General features: G+C 41.1%; 1 protein-coding gene across 2 annotated transcripts in view; it reads left to right on the forward strand.

Moving 5' to 3' along the window:
• Window positions 1-22,219, forward strand: part of DLC1 (DLC1 Rho GTPase activating protein) — a 345,892-nt gene that overhangs the window by 166,622 nt on the left and 157,051 nt on the right. The window contains exon 1 of one of the 2 annotated variants that reach the window (XM_037055281.1): window positions 20,253-20,673. The exons of the other annotated variant lie outside the window; for it this stretch is intronic. Within the exon in view, the coding sequence (XP_036911176.1) occupies window positions 20,535-20,673 (139 nt within the window). The 5' untranslated portion in view covers window positions 20,253-20,534. Of the gene's footprint in view, window positions 1-20,252; window positions 20,674-22,219 lie in introns of those variants that run through there. 2 annotated transcript variants of the gene reach the window in all.

Genomic DNA, 22,219 nt, shown 5'->3' on the forward strand with positions numbered 1-22,219 from the left:
CAGCACATCTGCTGTTTATTCTCGTGACCTTGGGCAAGTTACTCAACCTCTTCGTTCTCTCATTTCTTGAATATAAATAAAGATGCTATCATGCTGTTGTTGTAAAGCAACAATGCTTGGCACAGAGCGGGTCCTGCGAAATGGTAGCTGTGTTTTATGGGAATTAGTTGCGCTTATAACCATCATGTGTTCAAGCCAAAGTGAAGCTCACTACGTCACTGCCACCCTCCATGCTCCCAGAGCCCTTAAACACTTCCTCGGGGCACAATTAACAGCAAAGCAGCTGTCCGCGTGAAAGAGAGAGATCCCTTTCTTCACAGGCTTCGGAGGGAATTGTCAGTCCAGATGGAGGTTGTCACGGGATAGACGGAACTGGCCATATTTACACTCTCATTAGAGATTCCTGTCTCTATTAGACTAGAAGTCTCTCTTGTGAACATAATCTTTGGTTTTCACCAAGATTAGTCCCTGAGAAATAAATATCCTGTGTCCTATTTTCCTAGGACTCCCTGTACCCCAAGTCCTTAAGGTAAAAGGAATCCCTCACCCACTGCACACAGTCCTGTCCACACCAGCTTCTCCTTGTCCATTCTCCCTGCCCTGCTTAAATGCAGCCCCCACTTTCCCCTGGGCTTTTGCAGCAGTGCCCAGACAGGTTCCTCTGCCTCAGCCTGTCATTACCTCGGTCCACTCTCCACACTGTCACCAGAGTTACTTTTGAAGTCATGACCTGCTGACGTAAATTCCTGCTTCATTGTGTTCTCTGCCTTCCTACAGGATAAGGCCAAACTTTCCCGCTTGACATTTGTAATCTGCATGTAGTATCATTAATTGTACTGGATATGTCCACTTTGCAGCTCAGATCCACAGAGTTGCACACCCTGTATCTCCTAGCTCTGTGCCCTGGAGGCTGATGGCAGCAAAATCAATGGACGGCCTTCCTTTCTGCCTTCCCCATTCCACCAAGGAGGAGCGCGGGCAGGAGAGGAGTCAGTGGGGGCTTCTCTTAGGTGGCCCTTTCCACACAAGTTTCCAAGGTCTGACAACCATGCTCTCTTCTTGCCCTTGTGGTTTGCCTACACCTGTACAAGTAGTTCTGTGACTTAACTTCCTTCCATGGGTCCAGCGTGGCATCTTCTTTCTGTGAGAAGTCTCACTGGTATACTTACCAACACTACGTCTTCTTTCTGCTTCTTTGTGTATGTTTATTAGTTTCTGTGTGATGCCTCAGCCACCACCTCCAGCCACAGAACCCCTCCTAACTCTCTGTTTTTCTACTTCTGCCAAGTTCATGCAACTGCCTTTGTAAAAATATAGGTGATAAATAGATGTGGAGGGAGAAGGAGAAGGAAAGACAGCTTATTCAGGAAAAAAAAATATGGACTTGTTTCTCTTCATCCCAAGTGAATTCAGCCTCATGTCCTTCAGTCACATGGGGAAGGAAAACATCCTTGTGATTTAGGTGTGGCCTCTATTGCACAAAAGGATGTAACTTAGAAAATTAGCACTGCTTTTAGTCACTAAAATGTGACTCTCGGCCTATGTGGGGAGTAATAATGTAGAGATATAGGAAATCTCTCATTCTAAAATTAAATCACATGGAAAATAGATCATTCTCATTAGCCGAAAATGGACAATATTTTTGGCCTCTTCGTCTTGAGAATTCTGCTCGTTTTACTAGATCCAACAGTACCTCCTCCTTAATGCATGAGTTTCCGGACAGTTTAGTCATTGATTATCCTGTGTTCCTAGAAAATTTTACGTTTTCTTTTTCAGTCCTACTATCTGGCCTCACTGTGTGCCCTTTTCTCTGGGTCAATAGCTTTTGTATATCAGGATTATCACCTTTGTGTGCCCTGTAATTAAAACAGCTATTAGCTCATAGTAGGTAATCTGTAAATCCACATTAATGAGTGTATTGTAATTGCAAAGATACTTTGGCATCAATCCTAATGATTTAAAGCTAATAGGATTCTAAAACTTGAACACCCCCCCTCACTTCCTCCATTATTCCTGCTACTTCCACAAATGCCAACTATCTTCACCAGACAATTAATTAATGGTGTTCTTTGGCATTCTGTCCCACACAAATATGTAAAGGATACCACTGAGAAAGATGACTTTAGAATCTGATTTTGGCTGCATTGCTTGGTCATTTTTTTAAAATGTTTGTTGTCCTGCCTCAGGGTTATTTGGCCAAAAAATGTTAAAAATCCAGATACTGGATGTTTATAGCCTGTAACACTTGGGAAAGATAGCTTTCGGAAGTGTATAACACATCGCAGTCTCTTCAAACTTTGTGTTGTGGCTTCACAAGGCAGAACATAAAAAGCCAATACTTCTCTCTGTGACAAACATGTAAGGGGAGAAACTAGAGTTTTCCTAATTTCATTCCAAACACCTTGTAAACACACCAAATAACAGAGCATCTTTTGTTATTAATTTTTTAGCTGCCTTTGATCACTGAGAAAAGAAATGCAGAAGACAAAAAAAGCCCTAAGGTGCAAAGATATTCCCCTTTCTCCAGTCTGTTATTGTTGCTTCCATTCAAAGGATTATACCTGCAATCTATTCCTCTCTAAGCCCCGTTCCAGTATTGGCAGATCCGAAAAGATTTGCTGAATAAACAAAAATAGGACTGCTCCGTTTCAGAGGTGCCCTTTGAAAGACTGTGTTCTTTTTTTATGCCTCCATTTCGGTACAGATTAGATCGGTTTCCGTGCCCCCTCAGCCACTAGGCTGTAAGCCCCTGAAAGACAGAATTTTGTTTCATTCAACCCCAGACCCCCAATGCCTGACATTGCTGTACTTGCCCTATGTTTGGTAAATAAGTGAATAAGTGAGGTCTTTTAAAAATCCGAAAATGCTTTGCTCTATACACAGAACACCCCCAAAGCCCATGCAGAGTTGTATCATTCTCTTCTAGGTGCAGCACTTTCCGTACTGCAGAGACCCCAGGCTGTTTTGCAGCATTTGGCGGCATCTGAAAACGGTCTTTATCTGGCCCGGCTGGGCCTTGGCCAACATTCCAAATTCTTTATTCCCTTCCACTCTCAGAAAATGGATTTCATTCTTTTTATACTAATGGCTTATAAATACCCACTTGCTTCACTTTTCCTAGTATATGGTCTCTGCTCGCCTGCTTTTTTACGAGGAAGGAATGTAGGGTATGCCCGCACACAGCCTCTCATTTCTTCTGAAGCCTAAAGTAAACTAATCCATGAAAAGTTGGCTGTGGTTGACCGGGCTGTTGAGAGGAAACATATTAGCTTTCGGGTATCAAGGAATTCATGAAAAATATAAGTAAGCTATTCTTATATGGCAAAGATCTTGACTTTGAAGGATATTTTTCAATATGGATAACTTTCTAAATACTTTTCTTACTGTTCTTACTGGTATTTTGTTTATTACCAAGTACGTAAACTAAGTCTCCTATGCCACCAGAACCGGTCAAACATATTTCCTTCTCTTCTCACTTATATTTGAAGCAACACGGTTGCACAATAATTTCACTTTTAACGAGTTTTTATTTGAGTGTTAACTCCTATGCCAGGAGTGATCCACCCAGGTCTCTATAGCTGGTGGTGGCTGTAGGGTTCTGTGGCACTGAACGATTCTTATGATGTATATCTGTTCATGAATTATCTTCCACATCGTGCTGTGAGTTCCTTAAGGGCACGAAGTTCTCACTTCATCTTTATCACCCATACCCAGTGTAGTATCTTGCCCAGAGCTTGCCCAGGTATTTGACTCCTCAAATACCCAGAGTCATCCTGTGGCCAAGGCAGGGTTCAACACAAGCAACTTAGGCTAGAATGCTTTTAACCAACTACGCACGCTGTGTGCAGTGGTTAAACGCCAAGACTCCTCAGGCTGACAGATGAGTGTTTCCATAACTGACCTTGCCCTTCCTTTCCCACCTTATCTCCCACCCTCCTCTAACATGTACTTCCCCCTGAAGGCATGGTAGCAACCTCACTTTTCTCCTGAATTTGCTTCTGCATAACTTCGCCTTTGTTCCTCCATGTTTCCCTTTCAGAAATTAACTCCCTCATCCCCCAATGTCTCACTTGGGTCTCCCCTGCCCCGTGAAGTCGTCTGTGATCTCCTGCTCATCTGAACTTTCCCCTTTCTGGAATGAGACAGCCACAGCGTGTGCAGTCTGTACTGGTCATTTTCAACTTGATTGTATGCAAACTCTCCTCGTCCTTTGAGGGTTTATCTGTCTCAGTCTTGATTCCCACTAGTTTTAAGCATCTTTTTAAAAGTCACTTGGCACAGTACTGTACACCTGAGAAGGTGTATGCAATTAATACTTTAGTTTTGTAGAGAAGTTTTGTATTTACAGAAAAACTGAGCAGGAAGTACAGTTGAAACTGTATGACATTTGTTTATAAGTGAAATTATGGGCATAGTAGAAAGATCGGGGTTGCCAAGGGTTGGGGGAGGGGAGTGGCGAATCAGTGGGGCAGGAATGGTGTTTAGGGTAGGGAAACTTCCTTGTGGTGATACTGTGGTGGCACCGTATGGAGCCTTTTCAGGTTGTTGTTTTTGGTTTTGTTTTTTTCACTTAACAATATGTATTTAAAGTTCCTCCATGTCTTTTTATGACTCGATAGTTCCTTTCTTTTCAGCAATGAATAATGTTCAATTGTATGGAAATACCACAATTCAGGGAACTTATTTCATATACTTTTACTGTAAAAACTTTTTAAAAACCTTAGTCATAAGAGATATTACAACGAACCTTTATCTTTTCTTCTGTAGCCATTGATTTTGGTTACTTCACTTCTCTCCTTTGGAATTTCTTCAAGCTTCCAAAAGAAAAATACTATCACCAAATACATTATCAGTACTGTTCTTGACTGTGTACCTACCGAGAAGAGAGCTCGATGTTTCCTCTACATTATCTTTAATTCTCAGTGAGCTACGCGGAACATGACTCTCTCTCGCTCCAACACTGATGCTTCTTCTCCCTCTTCATGCCTGACACCACCATTTCTCCCACCTCCAAGTGTCCTGGGAAAAATATGATCAAAAAGATAAAACTATAAGTGGACACGGATAATAGAGTGATGATTATAGGGAGCTGGGGGGTGAGAGGGATATAAGGGGGCTAAATGGCAGTGGGAAATACAATAAAAACATTAAAATATATATAAAACAGTAATGACTCATATAATGTATGTATCTATATCATAGGTGGCAAACACAAGGCCCTCGGGCCGAATCTGGCCCTCCACTGCGTTTTATCCGCCCAGCACCTTGTTTCTACCCGGCGGCAGGGCCGAGCTCCTTGCCCCTGGTTAAGGCGTAGTTACATTTATGCAGTCCTAAAGTTACATTCAGCGCTTTGAAGGCAACCGCAAGGTTGATGTGGCCCCTCGTGAAAATGAGCTTGGCACCCCTGGTCCATATATTTCTGTTCTTATGCCTGTGTTCCTGAAGTTTACTGTCCCCAGAATACTCTTCTGTTATTTTTTTCTTCAAATCACATTCTCTCTTCGAGGATTCACTTGACTGCCACTTTTTGCACAAAACCTGCTCTCCTTCCTCTTTGAGTCAGACAGGTTTCACTGCTCATCACATCTTCTTCCCTGAAAGGAGCAGCCATGTGCTTTGTGACCCCTTATCCTACCAGATGGCCAGAGTCAATTACACTGGCTCAACTGAAGGCTGGAGACTGCATTGGCTGAGAACATTGGCTGATCAGTGGCCAGTGTTCTCTCCCTCTCTCTCTCCTAAATTATGAGCAAGGGAGACTCAGTTCAAACTGCAGCAGATGAATCAACTGGAAGTTCCCATAGACTGAGCTGAAGGAATAGTGGAAACCGCTCTGCAAAAAGGAGCAGGACAGTGGAGCAGTCGGGCTGAGACAGAGGCATTAGAGGTGATGCAAACCAGAGAGAGAGAGGGAGGAAATGCGTGCTCCCGCCCCAGGTGACTGCCTAGGTGTCAGCTCCAGCTCCCAGGAGGCCTCCCTCCCGCACGTGCAGAATACCTCTGTATCCCCACACCTCTGGCTTTTGGTAGGTCCTAATATAAATGAGCTCTCAGATGACTAGGCATACTTCTCCAAATGCCTATTTAATATACAATTAGAATCAGCAATAGTTGATTATTTCATTTCACTGGATGTCTTCAATCTTTCTGGGTTTCTGTCCTGTCCCCCAAATTTATCATAAGCAACCTCAGTGTTGAAACAAGACCTACCTTGGTTTCCTATTTGATTTGTTCTACTCCATAAGACCTAGCAAGAACTCAGTGTGTAGTGAATATTCTATGACATCATGGTTTGTCACAGCTACACTGGCTTTTTAGACCACAGAACCATATTGCTATTTCCTAATTACCTCGCAGCCCACAGAACACACCCCCAACCACTTCCAACCGCACTCTCCGCAGAAGTACCATCGTCTCTTGTGTTTACGAGATTCACGGGTTCTCTTTTTCCGCTGGACCAAATAAATTATCTCATTTTTAAAATCACTAAAATTCATCCTGAACCTGTCATTCTCCTTGTGCCACCAAATATAGTTAGTGGGATATCAAATAATAATAGTTATCATTGTAAAACCAAATGGGGAGAATATAAACAAACAGACAGGGGTGAGACACTAAATGCATTTTTCTTTTTTTTTTTAATTTAATTCTTGTTAAAGTACAGTTTTCTGTCTTGTATTCCCAGCCCTGCCCTCACCCCCCGCTCCGTGCTTCCCACCTCCCTTCCATTTCTGCCCCCCACCTTAGTTATTGTCCACATGTCCTTTATACTTATTCATGTGAGTCCATCCCCTTTTCCCCTGTGATTCTCTCCCCTCTCCCCTCTGGACCCTGTCAGCCTGTTCTGTATTTGAGTGTCATTGGTAATATTTTGCTTGTTTGTTTGTTTTGTTGTTTAGATTCCTGTTAATGGTGATATCATATGGTATTTGTCTTTCACCACCTGGCTTATTTCGCTCAGCATAATGCTGTCCAGTTTCATCCATGATGTTGCAAGGGGTAGTAGCTCCTTCTTCCTTTCTGCAGCATAGAATTCCATTGTGTAAATGTACCATAGTTTTTTGATCCAGTCATTGACCGATGGACATGCTAGATGCATTTTTTAAAAATAAACTATCTTTAAGAGAAAAATATTAGCATTCTACTAGAGTTACTTGTATCCTATGACTTAGTGTTTTTTGATTTTTAAAAAATTGCATGTGTGAACATGGGGGCATTTTCATGATGTTTCTCCTCTAAGATTTCCAGTGGCTGCATTCCAGCTGTGGTGATAAAGATAGTTGGTTTCATCCACAAAACCCTGGACCAGCCAGGTGAGCCAAAGGGAGACGCAAAATTTTGGTATTTTTAGGACTTTGATAGAGCAGGAAACCAGATTATTTATTATATCATGAAACCAGTGATTACGTTTTAATATTTTTGAGCACCAAATTTGGGGGACTTTAAACAAAAACAAGTCATGTGGCTCTAACATGTGATCCAACTCCGAGATGAGACCCATTATTCTGCAGCTCCTCAGGAGCCCTTTCCAAGATGGTCCCCAACGCCCGAACGTAAACTGAGCAGTGACCCTCTCCTCCTCCTGTGCAGGGGGCACCCTGGCCTCTCTGTGACATGGACATGGGGACTGTGACAAGGACACATGAGACAAAGTGTCTTTCCAAATGGAGACACTCCAGCACACGTGCACACATCTTCAGGCGTCCAAAGGCACTCCCATCTGGAATGTAAGCCAGCTTTTAAAAAGTAACTGCAAGCTACAGTTATCAAGAACATTTTCCTAAAGGAAACAAAATATAACATTTCAGCAAAGGACGTTTAGTTAGATTACAGATGAAAGTTAGGAGAAAACCGTTGTTGCATTTTGTTTTTTCCTGGTAGAACCTAAGTGAGCCAAGTTAACAGCGCTGATGCGTAGAAGGAATTCCACATCTGGAAAATCTTCGCTCCATCTGTGGTAGGTTTCCAGCCTCTTGCTTGCTGTCTCCCTACCATTTCCCATGACTTCAGCTTACCTCCCTTTTGTTTTCTTTAGTGAAATGTTTTAACCCTTAGGGGTTTGGGAGTTTTGCTTTGTTTCTACAAGGAAGAAGAGCAAGGGAAGACTTCACAATGTTTTTGAGATTCTCTATTTTTACTTATATTTATTTAAGTGTTTACATAAGTGATATAAACAATAAAATATAAATATCTGAGCAAATCCATGGAATTATATTTTTAAAATATCTTAGGTAAACACAATAATTTTAATGTTTAGTGTAATAGTTTAACATTGATCTTAATCTTTCAACATGAAAGTTTATTTTGTCTCAAATAATAGAACTTACTATCATACAGCACATAGAAATAGTTACATATTTTTATCAGAGTATTCACTGATATCATTTTTATGTAATTTAGAATATGGTTTCACGCATTTGCCATTAGCCAACCCAATCATTATCTAATCAACTAAAAAAACCAACATTTTAAAGCAGTAAAAATAATTTCATATGCAGACACGATAGGGTGAGAAAAAGAAGGGAGGCTAGACAATGAGAACTTCAATGCCCCACCACTCACTTTGAATCGGGAGATGTTTCTTTGGCCCAGGTTCTTGTTTACTGTGTAAATTTCTCTACCGTCCTGCACCTCCTTTCCTTGTATCCCAGGGGTAAACTTCGTGCTGGCATAGCCCATCCCGTATTCTCAGCCACCCCCATAACAGGAATCCTGATCGCTGTGAGATGGGGGTGTTTGGGGAACTGGAGTAAACCACTGTCCAGGGTGACCTTGGACAGATGGATGGCAGAAGGTGACCTTGGACAGATGGATAGCAGAAGGATGGAATGCCTTAGGGAAAAGGCGTCTTTAGTATAATTTTGCAATTCTGTAGTTCTAAAAACAGCCCAAGTGACAGTGAAAAATTGTTGCTATATATTGCTGCAAACAGACATAAATGTTAATGATTCTTTAGTAAGGCCACAGTCTTTAGCTCTCCCTCCGTGGAATGTATTATCCGTCCGCCAAGTTCAACTAAGTCCAGCCACATGTCAGCCCATCCGATTCTCTTCCTTAACCTTCCTCTCTCACTTCCTCCTCTCTCCACTGGAAAGTTAGGGGTCAGTGGTAAAGGGGAAAGGAACTTGGAACAAGTGATGTTACTATGTGTGCTCCCCTTTCTGCCTCTCCTGTGCAGTTGTGTCAGGATTTCCTTGTTCTAGACCTTGAGAATGCTTCCAACCTGCTGAGCCAGAAATGCGATACAAGCCAAGTGGGCAAGATACAGGAGACCCTAGACATTTAGCTGAGAGAGGTCCTGTGAGCTGAGTGGTATATAGCGAGGGGGAGCGGGGAGAAGGCCTTGAAAATCTGAGAAGGGAGATCCAGGACATTTCTAGGCAACAAAACGATGTCAGCAAAGCTTGGACACTGGGAATGCATGAGGCCCAGTGGTGTAACTGTACAGCACAGCCAGCTGGAGCATGGAGTTTGTGTGTGCACAGCCAGCTGGAGCACGGAGTTTGTGTGTGCAAGGAGAGACGAGTGAGAAAATGGGAAGGCCCAGACTCTGACAGGCCTTGGAGAGTGACTACAGTTTTTGCTAGTAATAGTATCATAGTAAGTTAATCAGCGGTTATTATCCCAGCTGCAAAAATCTAGACATCTTGGGTTTTAACTTTTCATTTAGTACATTGAAACAGAGGCAGAAATAGGTTTATATTTTAAACGTGCACTACAACACCAGAAACCCATCAGATGACGATTATCACTATTGATAAAGGATTTTTAATATGTATTCTCATAGGAAGTTTAGTGACAGGGTTAGAAAACAATCAAAATGTTTTCATTTATGCTCTTATTTTTGGTGAGACACTTTTAAAACTTGAGTTCTCCTTTATTATAATTCAACCATTGCTCATAAAAACAAATAACAGGTGACACCATGAAGACAGAGAAGAGATAACAGGAATTTAGAGAACTAAAGATAATACTTGCTTATAACCATTTCTGATTTTCTAACTTGAATTTAGAGCAAATCATTCTCCTAAGAAAGGCTAACGCTTTCTTAAAATCAGCTACATAAAAACGTTTACCTTAGAATGAACATTTCATGATTATGACCAAATTTCCAGTTATATTTCCCGCCACCATGCATCCTTTGTTTGTTTGTTTTTAATGTTGCAGTTTTCAGTGTTCTTGTGTGATCAATGATCTGTAGTCTTGTGCGCGATGTGAGCCACTCACTGCACATGCTGTCTCAGAGACAAAACCAGTCCCATTTTATTTAAAGGTGTTTTTTTCCAATTTCTAACAAGAGATATTAATAGTGCTATTGTGATCTACCACACAACTAATGAATAGTGACAAATATGCAAATACTAACAATTATTTGATTCAGAGGTTGATTAAAAACTTCACAAAACAGTGTTTTACTTTTTTCTCGATTTAAACACAAGAAAACAGAAATACCAGTCGCTAAAATACTAGAGCTATCCTTTCCTCTGGATATTTCATACACCTATTTACAGCAGGGTTCCCTAAACTGTTTATAGTGTCTGATTTTTCAGTCTCTCTTGGACACATACCATTTTAAAATATTATGAAAACAGATTATTAGAAAAAGAAAGTTAGGCAGGGAGGAGACACAAAACATGTGAAAATGGCAGCCAAAGTGTTTTATCATTAAATTCAAGAGATGTAGAATTACTCCATCAAACCACATATTCTAAGAATATTATAAATTCTTCCTCTTTATTTCTGTGCTCAGCCCTGATCATCCAGCTAGATCCCAGCCAGCCACTGGCCACAGGTTGAATTGTCTCAGAGACCAAGGAACTCAAGCTAAATAATGATGTAAGGAAACACTACAGTCAGAACTTCCAAGTCTGTCAACTGATTTCTCAAATGAATCCTTGCAGGCAAGAAGGGGCTGGAAAGAAGTATTCAAAGTCATGAAAGGCAAGGACCTACATCCAAGATTACTCTCTCCGGCAAAGCTTTCATTTAGAATGGAAGGACAGATAAAGTGCTTCAAAGATAAGGTTAAGTTAGAGGAGTTCATCATTACCAAGCCCTTATAATATGAAATGTTAAAGGGATTTATCTAAGAAAAAGAAGAAGACCAAAAATATGAACTGTAAAATGACAACAAACTCACGATTATCAATTAATTGAACCTAAAAAAAACCGCAGAAAACAAAAAAAAACTAAGCAAACAGCTAGGACAGGAACAGAATCACTGAAATGGAAATCACATGGAGGGTTATCAGTGAGAGGGGAAGCGGGGAGAATTCGGGAAAAGGTACAGGGAATAAGAAGCGTAAATGGTAGGTACAAAATAGACACGAGGAGGTTAAGAATAGTATAAGGAATGGAGAAGCCAAAGAACTTGTATGTATGACCCACGGACATGAACTAAGGGGAGGGGACGCTGGTGGGAGGGGGGTGTGCAGGATGGAGAGGAATAAAAGGGGGAAAAACGAGGCAACTGCAATAGCATAATCACAAAAATATATTTAAAAAAGAAAAAGAACTCTCAAGTCTCCAATTCAAGCTTAGGGAAGCAGTGCGAGCTCCAGCTTTCTTCGGCCCCTGCTGTGTCTCTTAAATCTATGAATGAGGGTGTTCCCACATTTTTAAAAAATGGAATTTGTCCCAAAGAAGCACTTACTAAAAATCTTCACCATCCTTCCCCATCTGCTTTTTTGCCTCGGACAGGAGCACGTCCAACCTGCCTGACAGATGTCCTCTCTTGGGTGAAGTCTGCAGACTGTCACTTCCCCTGCCCTGTATAAGTTTAATTTATGCAAACAAATGGCGATGTTTCATCTCCCACAATTTATTTTTTGTCAAGGCTTTTATTTTTAACTTTCTTCTCCTGACTTACCTTTCTTTATCTTTTTGTATGCTAGTCGTAAGAGTAAGTGGGTTTTTTGGCTTGTTGAAGATATTTGAAAAGAGATTTTTGGCTTTTTATCGGGAAGAGGCCGGGAAAATTGTGTGTTCTTTTGCTGCTAATGCTAGAAAAATACCCATTTGCTTAAATAAGCATTTTAAAGGTTCCATTAGGTGCCCTGAAAACAATTAATACATCTTCCCAAATAGTATATCATAATATATTCATGCAATCTAATAATAACCTATCACTACTGGGTTAAACAATTTTTATTATTTTGGTTAATAACGTGCCAATACTAATAATATTACATGAATCGGTATTATTAATTATTCTACACAGAATGAGTTTTTCATGATACCATTCAAATATGTTTTCTTATTGATAACATCTGAAGTGCCCTCTTATAAAATTCTCTCATACAATTTGCTCCAAGAACACAGCACTGGGCACATCATTTCAACATGTACATATTCTAAACCAGTGATCATTCTCTAAGCAGCAATTTCCTCCCCTCTCTCTGTGAAGACACACAATTGATTTTCAAAGATTCAGAGTTCTGATCATTGCTTTTCTCAGAGAATTTTCACCCTGAGCTCTATGTATGGATTTTATCACTTCCATATTTTCTGTGATATGTTTATCTATAGAATCCATTTATCTTTTTTTAATTGAGTTGTTAAATGTGTGTGCAAGGTATAGGGTAGGGGTTAAGTTTCACTTTTTTTTTTCCATATGGTTATCGGCATCATTTGTTGAAAAAGATCATCCTACCCAATTGACTTACTTTTGCATGTTTATCAAAAATCAACTGCGCGGGTACTATGGACCTGTTTCTGGAATCTTCACTCTGTCCGTTGGTCTGTGTGTCCAGCCCTCAAGCAGAACCATCCAGTCCTGATTACTGTGCATGTGTATCAGTCTTGAAATCAGGAAGTGTAAATCCTGCGACACTGCCTTGCTTTTTCAAAATTCTTCCTGGTTAATTTAGATCCTTTGTATTTCCATACAAATTTTAAAATCAACTTGTCAGTTTTCAAAAAAAGTCATACTTGAACTTCATCTGGTTGGATGTCAGCTCTATAGATTAGTATGGAAAGAATTGACCTCCTGACAATACTGAGTCCACAGCTCCATAAGCAGGGTATATCTGTTTACTCAGGATCTTAACTTCTCTGGGCAATGTTTTATGGCATTCAATGTACAAGTTTTGTACACATAGTGTTAACTCTAATATTTCATCTTTTTATTATGTTGTAATTGGTACTTCCTTGTTCTAATTATTAATTATTCAGTAGCTAAATACCATTGATTTTTGTATGTTGACTTTGAAACCTGTAACCATGCCAAACTCACTTATTATTTCTACTTAATCTGACTAGAGGTTAATCAATTTTATTGACCTTTGCATATAACCAGTTTCATGATTTCCGCTCTTTACTGGTTTCTTCCTTCTGCTGGGAGGTCCAAGGTAGTCATTATTCTAGGGTTAATTTGGCCCCACTGCTGAGGCCCGACTCCTCTGGGGGTTCCACCCAGTGCCCTGCATGGCATGAAGGCCCTTCACGCTGGAGGGAACAGAAACTAACCCCAGCCTGTGGGAGCTCCAGGAAGTAATCTGCCTTCTGACCTCTGAACTTCTTCACCCAGCTTGGGAGACTTGCTTCTCACACCTGTGCCGATACTAAGTATGTAAGTATGTAAATATTTTGACTGATATGTAAGTATATAACATGCCAGTCAAAAGCTTGGGAGGCCCCTCGGCAGATCCTCAGAGCTCACTGTCCGTACTGCTCCCTCTTCTTTGGCACCTAACCTGCAAACTCTAGCTGCCTTGGTCTCCGTCAGCTGTGATGTCTGTCTCCTCAGTACTGCCAGGTGGGGTTTGGTTTTCCTCTCTCTGCTCTGTAGCCCAGAAACGACCCCTGACGGTACGATTTGTATTTCCCTTGTTTTCAGAGACCACGGTTCTGCATTACCTATTGTGCAATTCCTTTAATACACTGTTTTGTGTGTGTGTATCAGGAGGATCCCTTCATGGACAAAAGCTAAGTCAATATGTAAAACAGCTTTTTACAAAAACATTCGAGCCTATTGATACTGGTTATCTTTTGATTATCATATAATATTTATTAAAAATACGGTAGAAAGGGTGTAATCAATTTTTCTATTAATATAGAAAAATAGTTGGGTTCCCATTTGATCTGACTTTTAAACTGTCCTTGACTGTGTATATGCTTCAGGGCACCACTCAACCATTATCTGTAATTGCTTTTGATTTTATTATTAGTGTAGCATGATATTTGAGATTATTGATAATTGTTATAAACCAAAGGATAATCACATCTGGCATTCTCTATGGAGATTCATGGAAGTAAATTTACATGAAGGTAAAATTGAATATTTGGAATTTTTTGTTTGTTCTTCAGAAGGAAGTCTTATAATTCAGAATCAGCAAATGATTGCTTTCATGGGGGCCCAATCTCTTTATAAAGATACATAAATTAGCTATAGGAATTGAAACAAACACAATTGAAAAGCAATTCAAGTAGTCATCGTACACTCTGAATCTCAACAGAGAAATGACATTACTGTAATTCTACATCATAATGCTGGACTCCTTTAATTAATAATATGTTGCAATTTTACCCTTTAAAGGATAAAGGATGGGAGAATAAGAGGGTAAAAGGAAGACAGAAAGATAAAAGAAAAATGAGGAATAACAAAAAGGAAATTTTTTTCCTAAAGTTAAGGTGTATCTAAAATTTATTTTACTGCTAGAGATCCTATTCTTTCTTAAGACAATATGACCCATAGGTGTATTATTTATTTAACATTGGTATTTGTGGTATATCCTTGTTTATTTTTCTATAGAAATTAAAAATATTTTAATCTTCCCTCACGACATAAAAGAAAATCTGAAGTCTTCCCATAGAGAAAAGTTTCGGGGGTGCATCACTACTTCTTCCTTCCATTCTCTAGTATCTTTTACTGCCTGTCTCTCTGCCCAAAATGCCAGGATAAAGAACTGGAGTCAACTAAGAAAATGGAAAAGAAACAACTGAGAGAGAAGCAACCAAAACAAATGAACAATTCAAAAAAAAATGTTAAAAGCAACTTGAAAATAGCTTGAGGAAAATATAAAAACAACTGGCTTTATTTGTGAACAGTTAAGATTCTGTGGAGATAGGTGTTTCAGAAGCAGAATGAGACTGTCCACCCAGTGGGGTCATCCACTCTTTGTGTTCCCTCTTGTTCCCAGGAAAGGCGGGGCCCAAGCCGGTGTGAGTCTGATACCCCTCACACCCATCCACCACTGTGGAGCAGGGCCATCATCAGTATAGTCAGTTCCCTCTTTAGCAAGCTGCTGTAACAGAGTGCCATAAACTGGGTGGTTTATAAACAACAGAAATTTGTTTCTCACATTCTGGAGACTAGGAAACCCAAGGTCAAGGCTCTGGCGGCAGATTCAGTGTCCGGTGAAGCCCCCTTCCTGGTGCAGACAGGGCCATCTTCTTTCTGTGTCCTAACTTGGCAGACAAGGCAGATTAGCTCTCTGGGGTCTCTTTTATAAGGGGGTTAATCCCATTCAAGAGAGCTCCACCCTCAGGCCCTAATTACCTCCCAAAGGCCCCACCTTCTAATACCATCACACTGAGGATTCGATTTCAACAGACAAATTTGGGAGGAACACAAACGTTCAGCCTGGAGCAGTTTGCTTTCTCACAGGTGACTTTTCTCAGCCTCTATGGAGAATTTTGTTTCAGGAAGCATAGATAGTAATGTGATTCAGCAGTGAAAAAGGAAATAAGATTTGTGACATCAGTCAGGAAGAAAAGGAAGTCCTTCCTTCTCTTGTTCCTAATACTTACTTCTTATGCTATTCCACCGCCTCCTGTCACAGATTCATTCAACAGTATTCCTCTGCATTTATCTTATTCTGAAAGACAGTGTGGTTTCAGTGTGTATCAGTAGTTTCAGAGAAAGTCTGAACTTCTTTGATTACTAACTCCTGTTAATAAAACTTCCTGAGTGTAAAATCCCAATATATAGTTATAATTGTCTATAACATATCCATAGATTATTATACCTGTGGGCTTTGTACATTAGACAGAAGCATAAATATTTAAAGAACTGTCTGCATAAATTTAGACATAGATCCTAAAGATTTCTTTTTGTCTTCTAAGGGAAATCTTGTCATCCCCCAGGTGAGAGATAAAAGATTTAAAGAAAATCATCGTTGTGGCTTATTGGACTATCGGGCATCAGTAGGTACCTAACAAACAGTATAAACAACCTTGACCTAAGCCCTCTGCTTAAGAACATTTAACAGAGTTTATCACAGGGAATATTCTCAACCAAATTCAATGTAATCCTTACGGTTCCAGATGTAGAAACAGATAAAGAAGTAAAATTTCTACTTGTACCAGAGCAATGTGCTAAAAGATGGTCATATTAAATAAATATTTCAAAATCAAAACAGTCGTCTGCAACACATAACCTACAGGCTAGGCGTTAATTATTGGAGTACGCAAAAAAGACATATTCCTCAGAGTTACAGAGGCCTCATACTGGGAATTCTCCTTGTCACCAGCTTTTGGATACCCACGCAATGGGGAGCTCTGTTTTTGCAGACTTACCACCCCTTAGGCAGACTTGTTATGCCAGTGTGGGCACTGCCGTTCACTAAGCCTGGTGTCCTGATGCAGAGCTGGATTGCTTACAGGGCTCAGCCAGATAGAGTTTTAATAATTTCCTTTCCATGCTAAAGACCCAGATCCAAGCATGGTGGTGACTCAACGAACTTTCCATTTCCCATCATTGTTCCCGTTATTTTGATAGAAACTATCAGCCCTTTGGCTAGTCCTAAATGTTCTGATTGCTCTAAAGAAGCTTAAATGAGTTGCATCAGCAAGTGGAGTGGCCCTAAGACCACTCTTATGCTACACAGACGTGGACAGTAAGGCATCTCTAACACTAGATCAAAGCAAATGGGAAAAGCAAAGCAAAAAACACTATGACATTAAAATTTTTGTTTGCAGTAAAAAGACAAAATTTATAACTTAGACAAAACTAGATAAAATTTATAATACACTGCCAAATATTTTTCTTAGATGGAAAATATTAGGGACATACTTGAGCCAGAATCTCTAGCTGACTACATAAGAATCTCTGCTCTCCAGGGATCTGGAAGAGTTTGCAAAGCTCTCCCAGGTCAGAGAGCAGCCCCACCAATGGCTAAAACTAGCTCTTTATCATAAAAAACAAGGAAGTGAGAAGTTGTCAAAGCATTATGTGGCTATTCTCATTTTGTCTCATAATTCCCAGTGGGATCTTGAGAGAAACCAGCAGACTTCTCATATTCCCACTCTCCCCATCTGCCAAGTTGAGACAACACTAATTATCACACACTGCCCTCACCTCTCACAGTTTCAAAAGACTTGGATTATTTAAAATTTGTAGAAATGCAGCTTGAGAAATTATCCTATAAACAGTGGATTTTATAGAGCAAATTTTCTGTGTGGAATATATCTAATGGCCAATAAATACAGAAAGCAAGCAAAAAAAGAAAAGAATCATTTAAAATTGACTGTGTATTAAAGTGGTTTTTACACCATCTCCATGATATGTGGCTAAAATTCATCCATAATGAATTGAAATATCCTTACAGTGAAATTTGGACTTAATGAGCTTTCAAAAATGAGGGCCAAGTTGCTAGCCCTGTGTCAGACTCTGGTAAAATCATCAATTATAGCTCTTTCTGCTGGATAATGCTTAGCTGTGCTCCTCCTCTCCAATAGTCTGTCAATAAAAGTGACATTTATGTTGGTACATTTCCTTTAAAAAAAAACACGTAAAACCTGTTAGATAGGTTAGGTCTATATAGATTGACCTACCAGTGAAACCTGTTTTAGAATAAGTAGATTTTTCCAATACCTGCTGAAATGAGTTACAAAGAATAATAAGTATTGTCCTGGAAAAGAAGGAGGGTCATTTTGGAACACTTTGGGAACCAGACTTTGGTGCCTATCATTAAAATGTATGTGTTGACTCCACCTTGGTTCTCTTAGCTCATTGCCCTTTGAATTCCATAGCTTGGACCCCCCCCCCAAAAAAAAAAACCCATCTGAGACCCAGGCTTCTTCCACATTATGGGTCCAATGGATGATTTTACTTGACTAAGATGAAGGAGTTTTGGCCCATAGCTTAGTATGAACTGAACCTAGATTACACTAATAATGGATCATTTTCATCAATGTCATTAATTTATGACCAAAGACATTGATTGAAGACTCAACAAGCTCCAGATCCAGACAGGTCTGGTTGTGAATCCTGGATCTGCCATTTACCCTGTGACCTTTCTCAAGTCTCTTCTCCCTAAGCCTCAGCTTCCTAATCTCTGAAGAAGAGAGATAACTCCTATACTGGTGTATCTCTATGCACGGGTCTATAAACGGTGCTAGCAGAGCTTGTGGTATGCCGTGGGTACTCAGGAAATGTTATTTTCCCTTTCTTTCTCCTCTTTCATGTTTAGCAAAGCTTTGTGCCATTATAGTCAGCCATTATTCATGACTCACACAGTCAGCTCTTGATATTCGGCTAGGGGTGATTGTGTACTCCTGACATCATCGCAGATCTAGATTAAAAATTTAGGTGAGGTTAGTGACTAGGAAGAGTTAGGGATCCAGGCTCTGGTTTTTTCCCCTCCTGTGTGTGCCCAGTAACACTTTGCACATGCTTCTGTCATGGAACTTATTACATTATTTTGAAATTACTTGTGGTCAGTGTGGTTTCTCCTGTTCGAAGGCTGAGTTGCTATCTTCTCTATCCTCAGCGTCCTCGTGCCTGGCACAGCGTGTGGTTCAGTACTTGTGAGGTGTGTACTTCCTGCTGTTACTCTGCAAAAGGGGGTCCGTGTCCCCCTGTTCTGTTCAGTCTGACCAGGAAATGCACCAACCTGCTTCCAGGCACTCAGATTTCCTTAAAGGGGAAACACACACATACACATTTCGTTTACAGTGGAACCCAGGGTTAGGTGGTTATTCATAGGAAACTTTCCTTTGGGACTGGCTGTCACGGGCACCGAGGTCTCTATACCCCAGCAGTGGGTGCTCCTTGCCTCCGTTCTATACCCAGCCCAGCAGTAAGGTGAAGGAGTAGGTGTCTACCGAAAACCACAGTCTCGGGGACACATATGAGCTTTAAAAGTTTGGAAACAATACAATTTAGGACTCATGGTTTACTAACAAGCAGTAGTACCAGTATTACTTGTAACTTGTGGGCACCTTCTTACTATCTTAATGATCGGTCTTTGTATGATTAAGTTGTCCAAGTTGATGGGAAAGAGGCTGCATGCTGTAGAAATTTGGAAACTCTGGAGATCAATGTGGGTTGAAACTACTTTTATGAATAATAATAATTATGATAATCATTAGAATGTGTTTGGTATCTGGCAATTTACCAAGTGATTTTACAGCATTATTTAATTTCATAAAGGTTATAAACTGGCCCTTAGATATTGCATGCTAAAGGAAAGTTACAAGGTGGGATTTAAGGAACAGCAAAAAAGAAGGTTAAAAATGCATTAAAAAGCAAAAAATCAGCCAAATTCATTGGCAGAGAAATAGATTTATTTGGCATTTTAGAAACTTGACATATCTTGCAAAAGAAGCAGTTGGCTCATATTTTGATTTCACAGTGTTGGCACTTTTTTATTGTTTGGGGGGAGAATTTTGATCTGCAATTATAATGATGACGTCTGCTTACTTGGAACTGAAAGATTCACAGAACCAGGAGACATCTGAACCTTATTTAGAGGCAAAACCAAGAATTATTTGATTAAACCACTGACTGTAAGTAGGAGTCTAGTCAGAGGGGAAATATGAGGAGCTGATTAATAGTTCGTTTAGAACTCGGGTACCCATTTCCTAGAGAGACACCGGACTGGTCAGCGGGATGCACACGGCCGCCATACAGCTCCATTCCCACGCCCACGAGTAAAGGTTGAACTCTCTGTCTCTTAAACATCCTACTCTAAAACCATGGTTTAACAAAACACAAATGAGGTAATCAAATGCGAATGTGAATGAGAATTAACCTTGAAAGTTGAAGAGCGCCCTACCTGCCACCCTTCCTCAACCTCTATCACTTTTTTTTTTTGTTTTGCCTTCCGCCCTGCCTTTCCTTCAAAGTGCAAGATTACATGGATTGCCAGGAAAGGAGAGATGTTATTTAATAGACGAACAGCCGAGCAGGGACCTAGTCAAGTGATTGGATTACACAGGAAGCTAGAATCATCTCGATAGCCACGAAGGCAGCTCGAGAGCGCAGTGTGTCGTTGGCTCATTCGTAAGCCTTTCCAGATGTGGCAGGCGCGCAAGCTTGCGCTTGGCGGCGGTCCAGGAGGCCGCCTGCAGTCGGCGCTCTCCCGGCCGCAGTGTGAGCCGCAATGCCGGGCTCCTGACGGCGCAGGGCTGGCTGGCAGCTCGGCCCGGACCCTGTCCCGGTCCCCATCCCCGTCCCCGGGCTCGGCGCGCACGCAGCCCCGCTGCCTGGCAGAGCCTCAGCCGGCAGCCGCGGCGGGACGTCCGTAACAGGAGGAGCTGAGCAGAATGGTCGTGGCGCCAGGGCTGCACTGAAGTCCTTTGCGGGGATGGGGGACCCTGAGGCCCACGTGATGGCTCAGCCCCAGCGAGCCCCTCTCCGGAGGTCCTTTAGCGACCACATCCGAGACTCCACAGCCAGAGCCCTGGATGTTATTTGGAAAAACACCAGAGACAGAAGGCTGGCAGGTGAGGGGCGAAGGGGAGGAAGGGGGATGGGAGCTATTAAAAGGAAAACAATTAAATACACAGACACAGTTATTAACTTGAATAATTTATGATCTCGTCAGCTGGGTAAAGTTCATCACTGTCACAGCATTGATTTCAATCTCCCTTCCTCTGATATTGAACGCTTCTGGTGTCTTGATTTGGGGTGCCCCCCCCCCCCCGCATGCCTCTGTCTGATTATTTTTAGAGAAGGTTTTATGAGAGATGCTTGTATTTTTTTAACCTTGAAAACAAAAGCAAGGTCGTTTTGCCTATCAGGAAATCAGTGGTGATGACCAGCCACAAGCAGAAGCACGGGGCTCTGTGGGCTGGTGAGGCTCAGCTGCGGAGGTGGCCTGTCCCAGGTGACCTGGCATGGGTGCAGCAGAGGGGCCTGGAAGGGCTGTGTCAGTAGAGCAATCTGCGCTGCCCAGTCAAAGCGCTGGAATTTCCTCTGGCAGCCTGGAGCTACGCTGAGTTCCAAGCGGGTGTCAGGTGTGCTAGAGGCAGGCATTGGAAAGATAATAAAACCTAAGCGCCGTGGTGCAGTTCCAGCGTTCTGGGGCTCATGCGACAGCAACCAAATGGCAGACTGTGTTTGAAGGGGTTCACCGAGGAGACCGGAACTTCTGCCTGGTTCTGATGTTAGGGATTTTAATAACTCGATACTGCATAGCATCCCAGGCAAACAAACAAAAACCCCAAATCCCAGAAAGATCTCCCAATAGCGTCGAATGGCTCTTTCTCGTTTGCATTTGTAAGTCTGTAGGCTGATGTTGTGTACATGGATGGGTCAAAGATTGTGTTTTCTCAGCCCTCTTGGTTAATCCAGTTGTTTTCCATATACTGAAGTTCTGCATTGTTGAAAACGTTGGAAGTGGCCTTTGAGTGTCGATCCAGAGTTCGGTACTGTGCGTTCTTGATAAAAGGTCGTCTGACTTTCACACAATTGTCCTGACACAACTTGAAAAGGGGAAATTTAAGTGTGTGACTGTGAAGCAGATTATGAAGAAACCTATACTTAGGCTGTAAATTTTTCCTAAAGCTCACAAAAGTCTTTTGGTTAAACTAGACAATATTGCCCAGGACTGGGAGGGACTATAGTAAGTAATGTTGTTTCGCCATAGGTAGGGGAGAGAGAGCGAAATATTCTCACTTTAACCATTTTAGGAGGACTTTACCGTAAAATGTGCTACCTTAAAGTAATTCAACTTTCCCATAAAGTGGGTCATTTTAAGGTGTGCTATCTACTGCTGACAACTTGTGATTGGCTAGAGGAAGTTTAAGAAATAAGATATGGGAGTATAAAGTCCACAACTATAATTGTTTGACCCTTAAAAATATAAGGTGATTGCTTTATTGTTGTCTTTTTTGACAAATTCATTGTCACAAATGGAAAGATTCCACAAATAGTGTCTTGTAAAGATTACACAAAAATATCTTAATGTGGTATGTATGGCGTTTTATATTGAAAGTAAGACTAACTCAAACATATCTGCGTCCCAGACTTCCCCGTAAACTTTCATAA

This window comes from Sturnira hondurensis, unplaced genomic scaffold, assembly GCF_014824575.4.
Source record: "Sturnira hondurensis isolate 20B ecotype Veracruz unplaced genomic scaffold, ASM1482457v3 Scaffold0008640, whole genome shotgun sequence".
NCBI classification, from domain to species: domain Eukaryota; kingdom Metazoa; phylum Chordata; class Mammalia; order Chiroptera; family Phyllostomidae; genus Sturnira; species Sturnira hondurensis.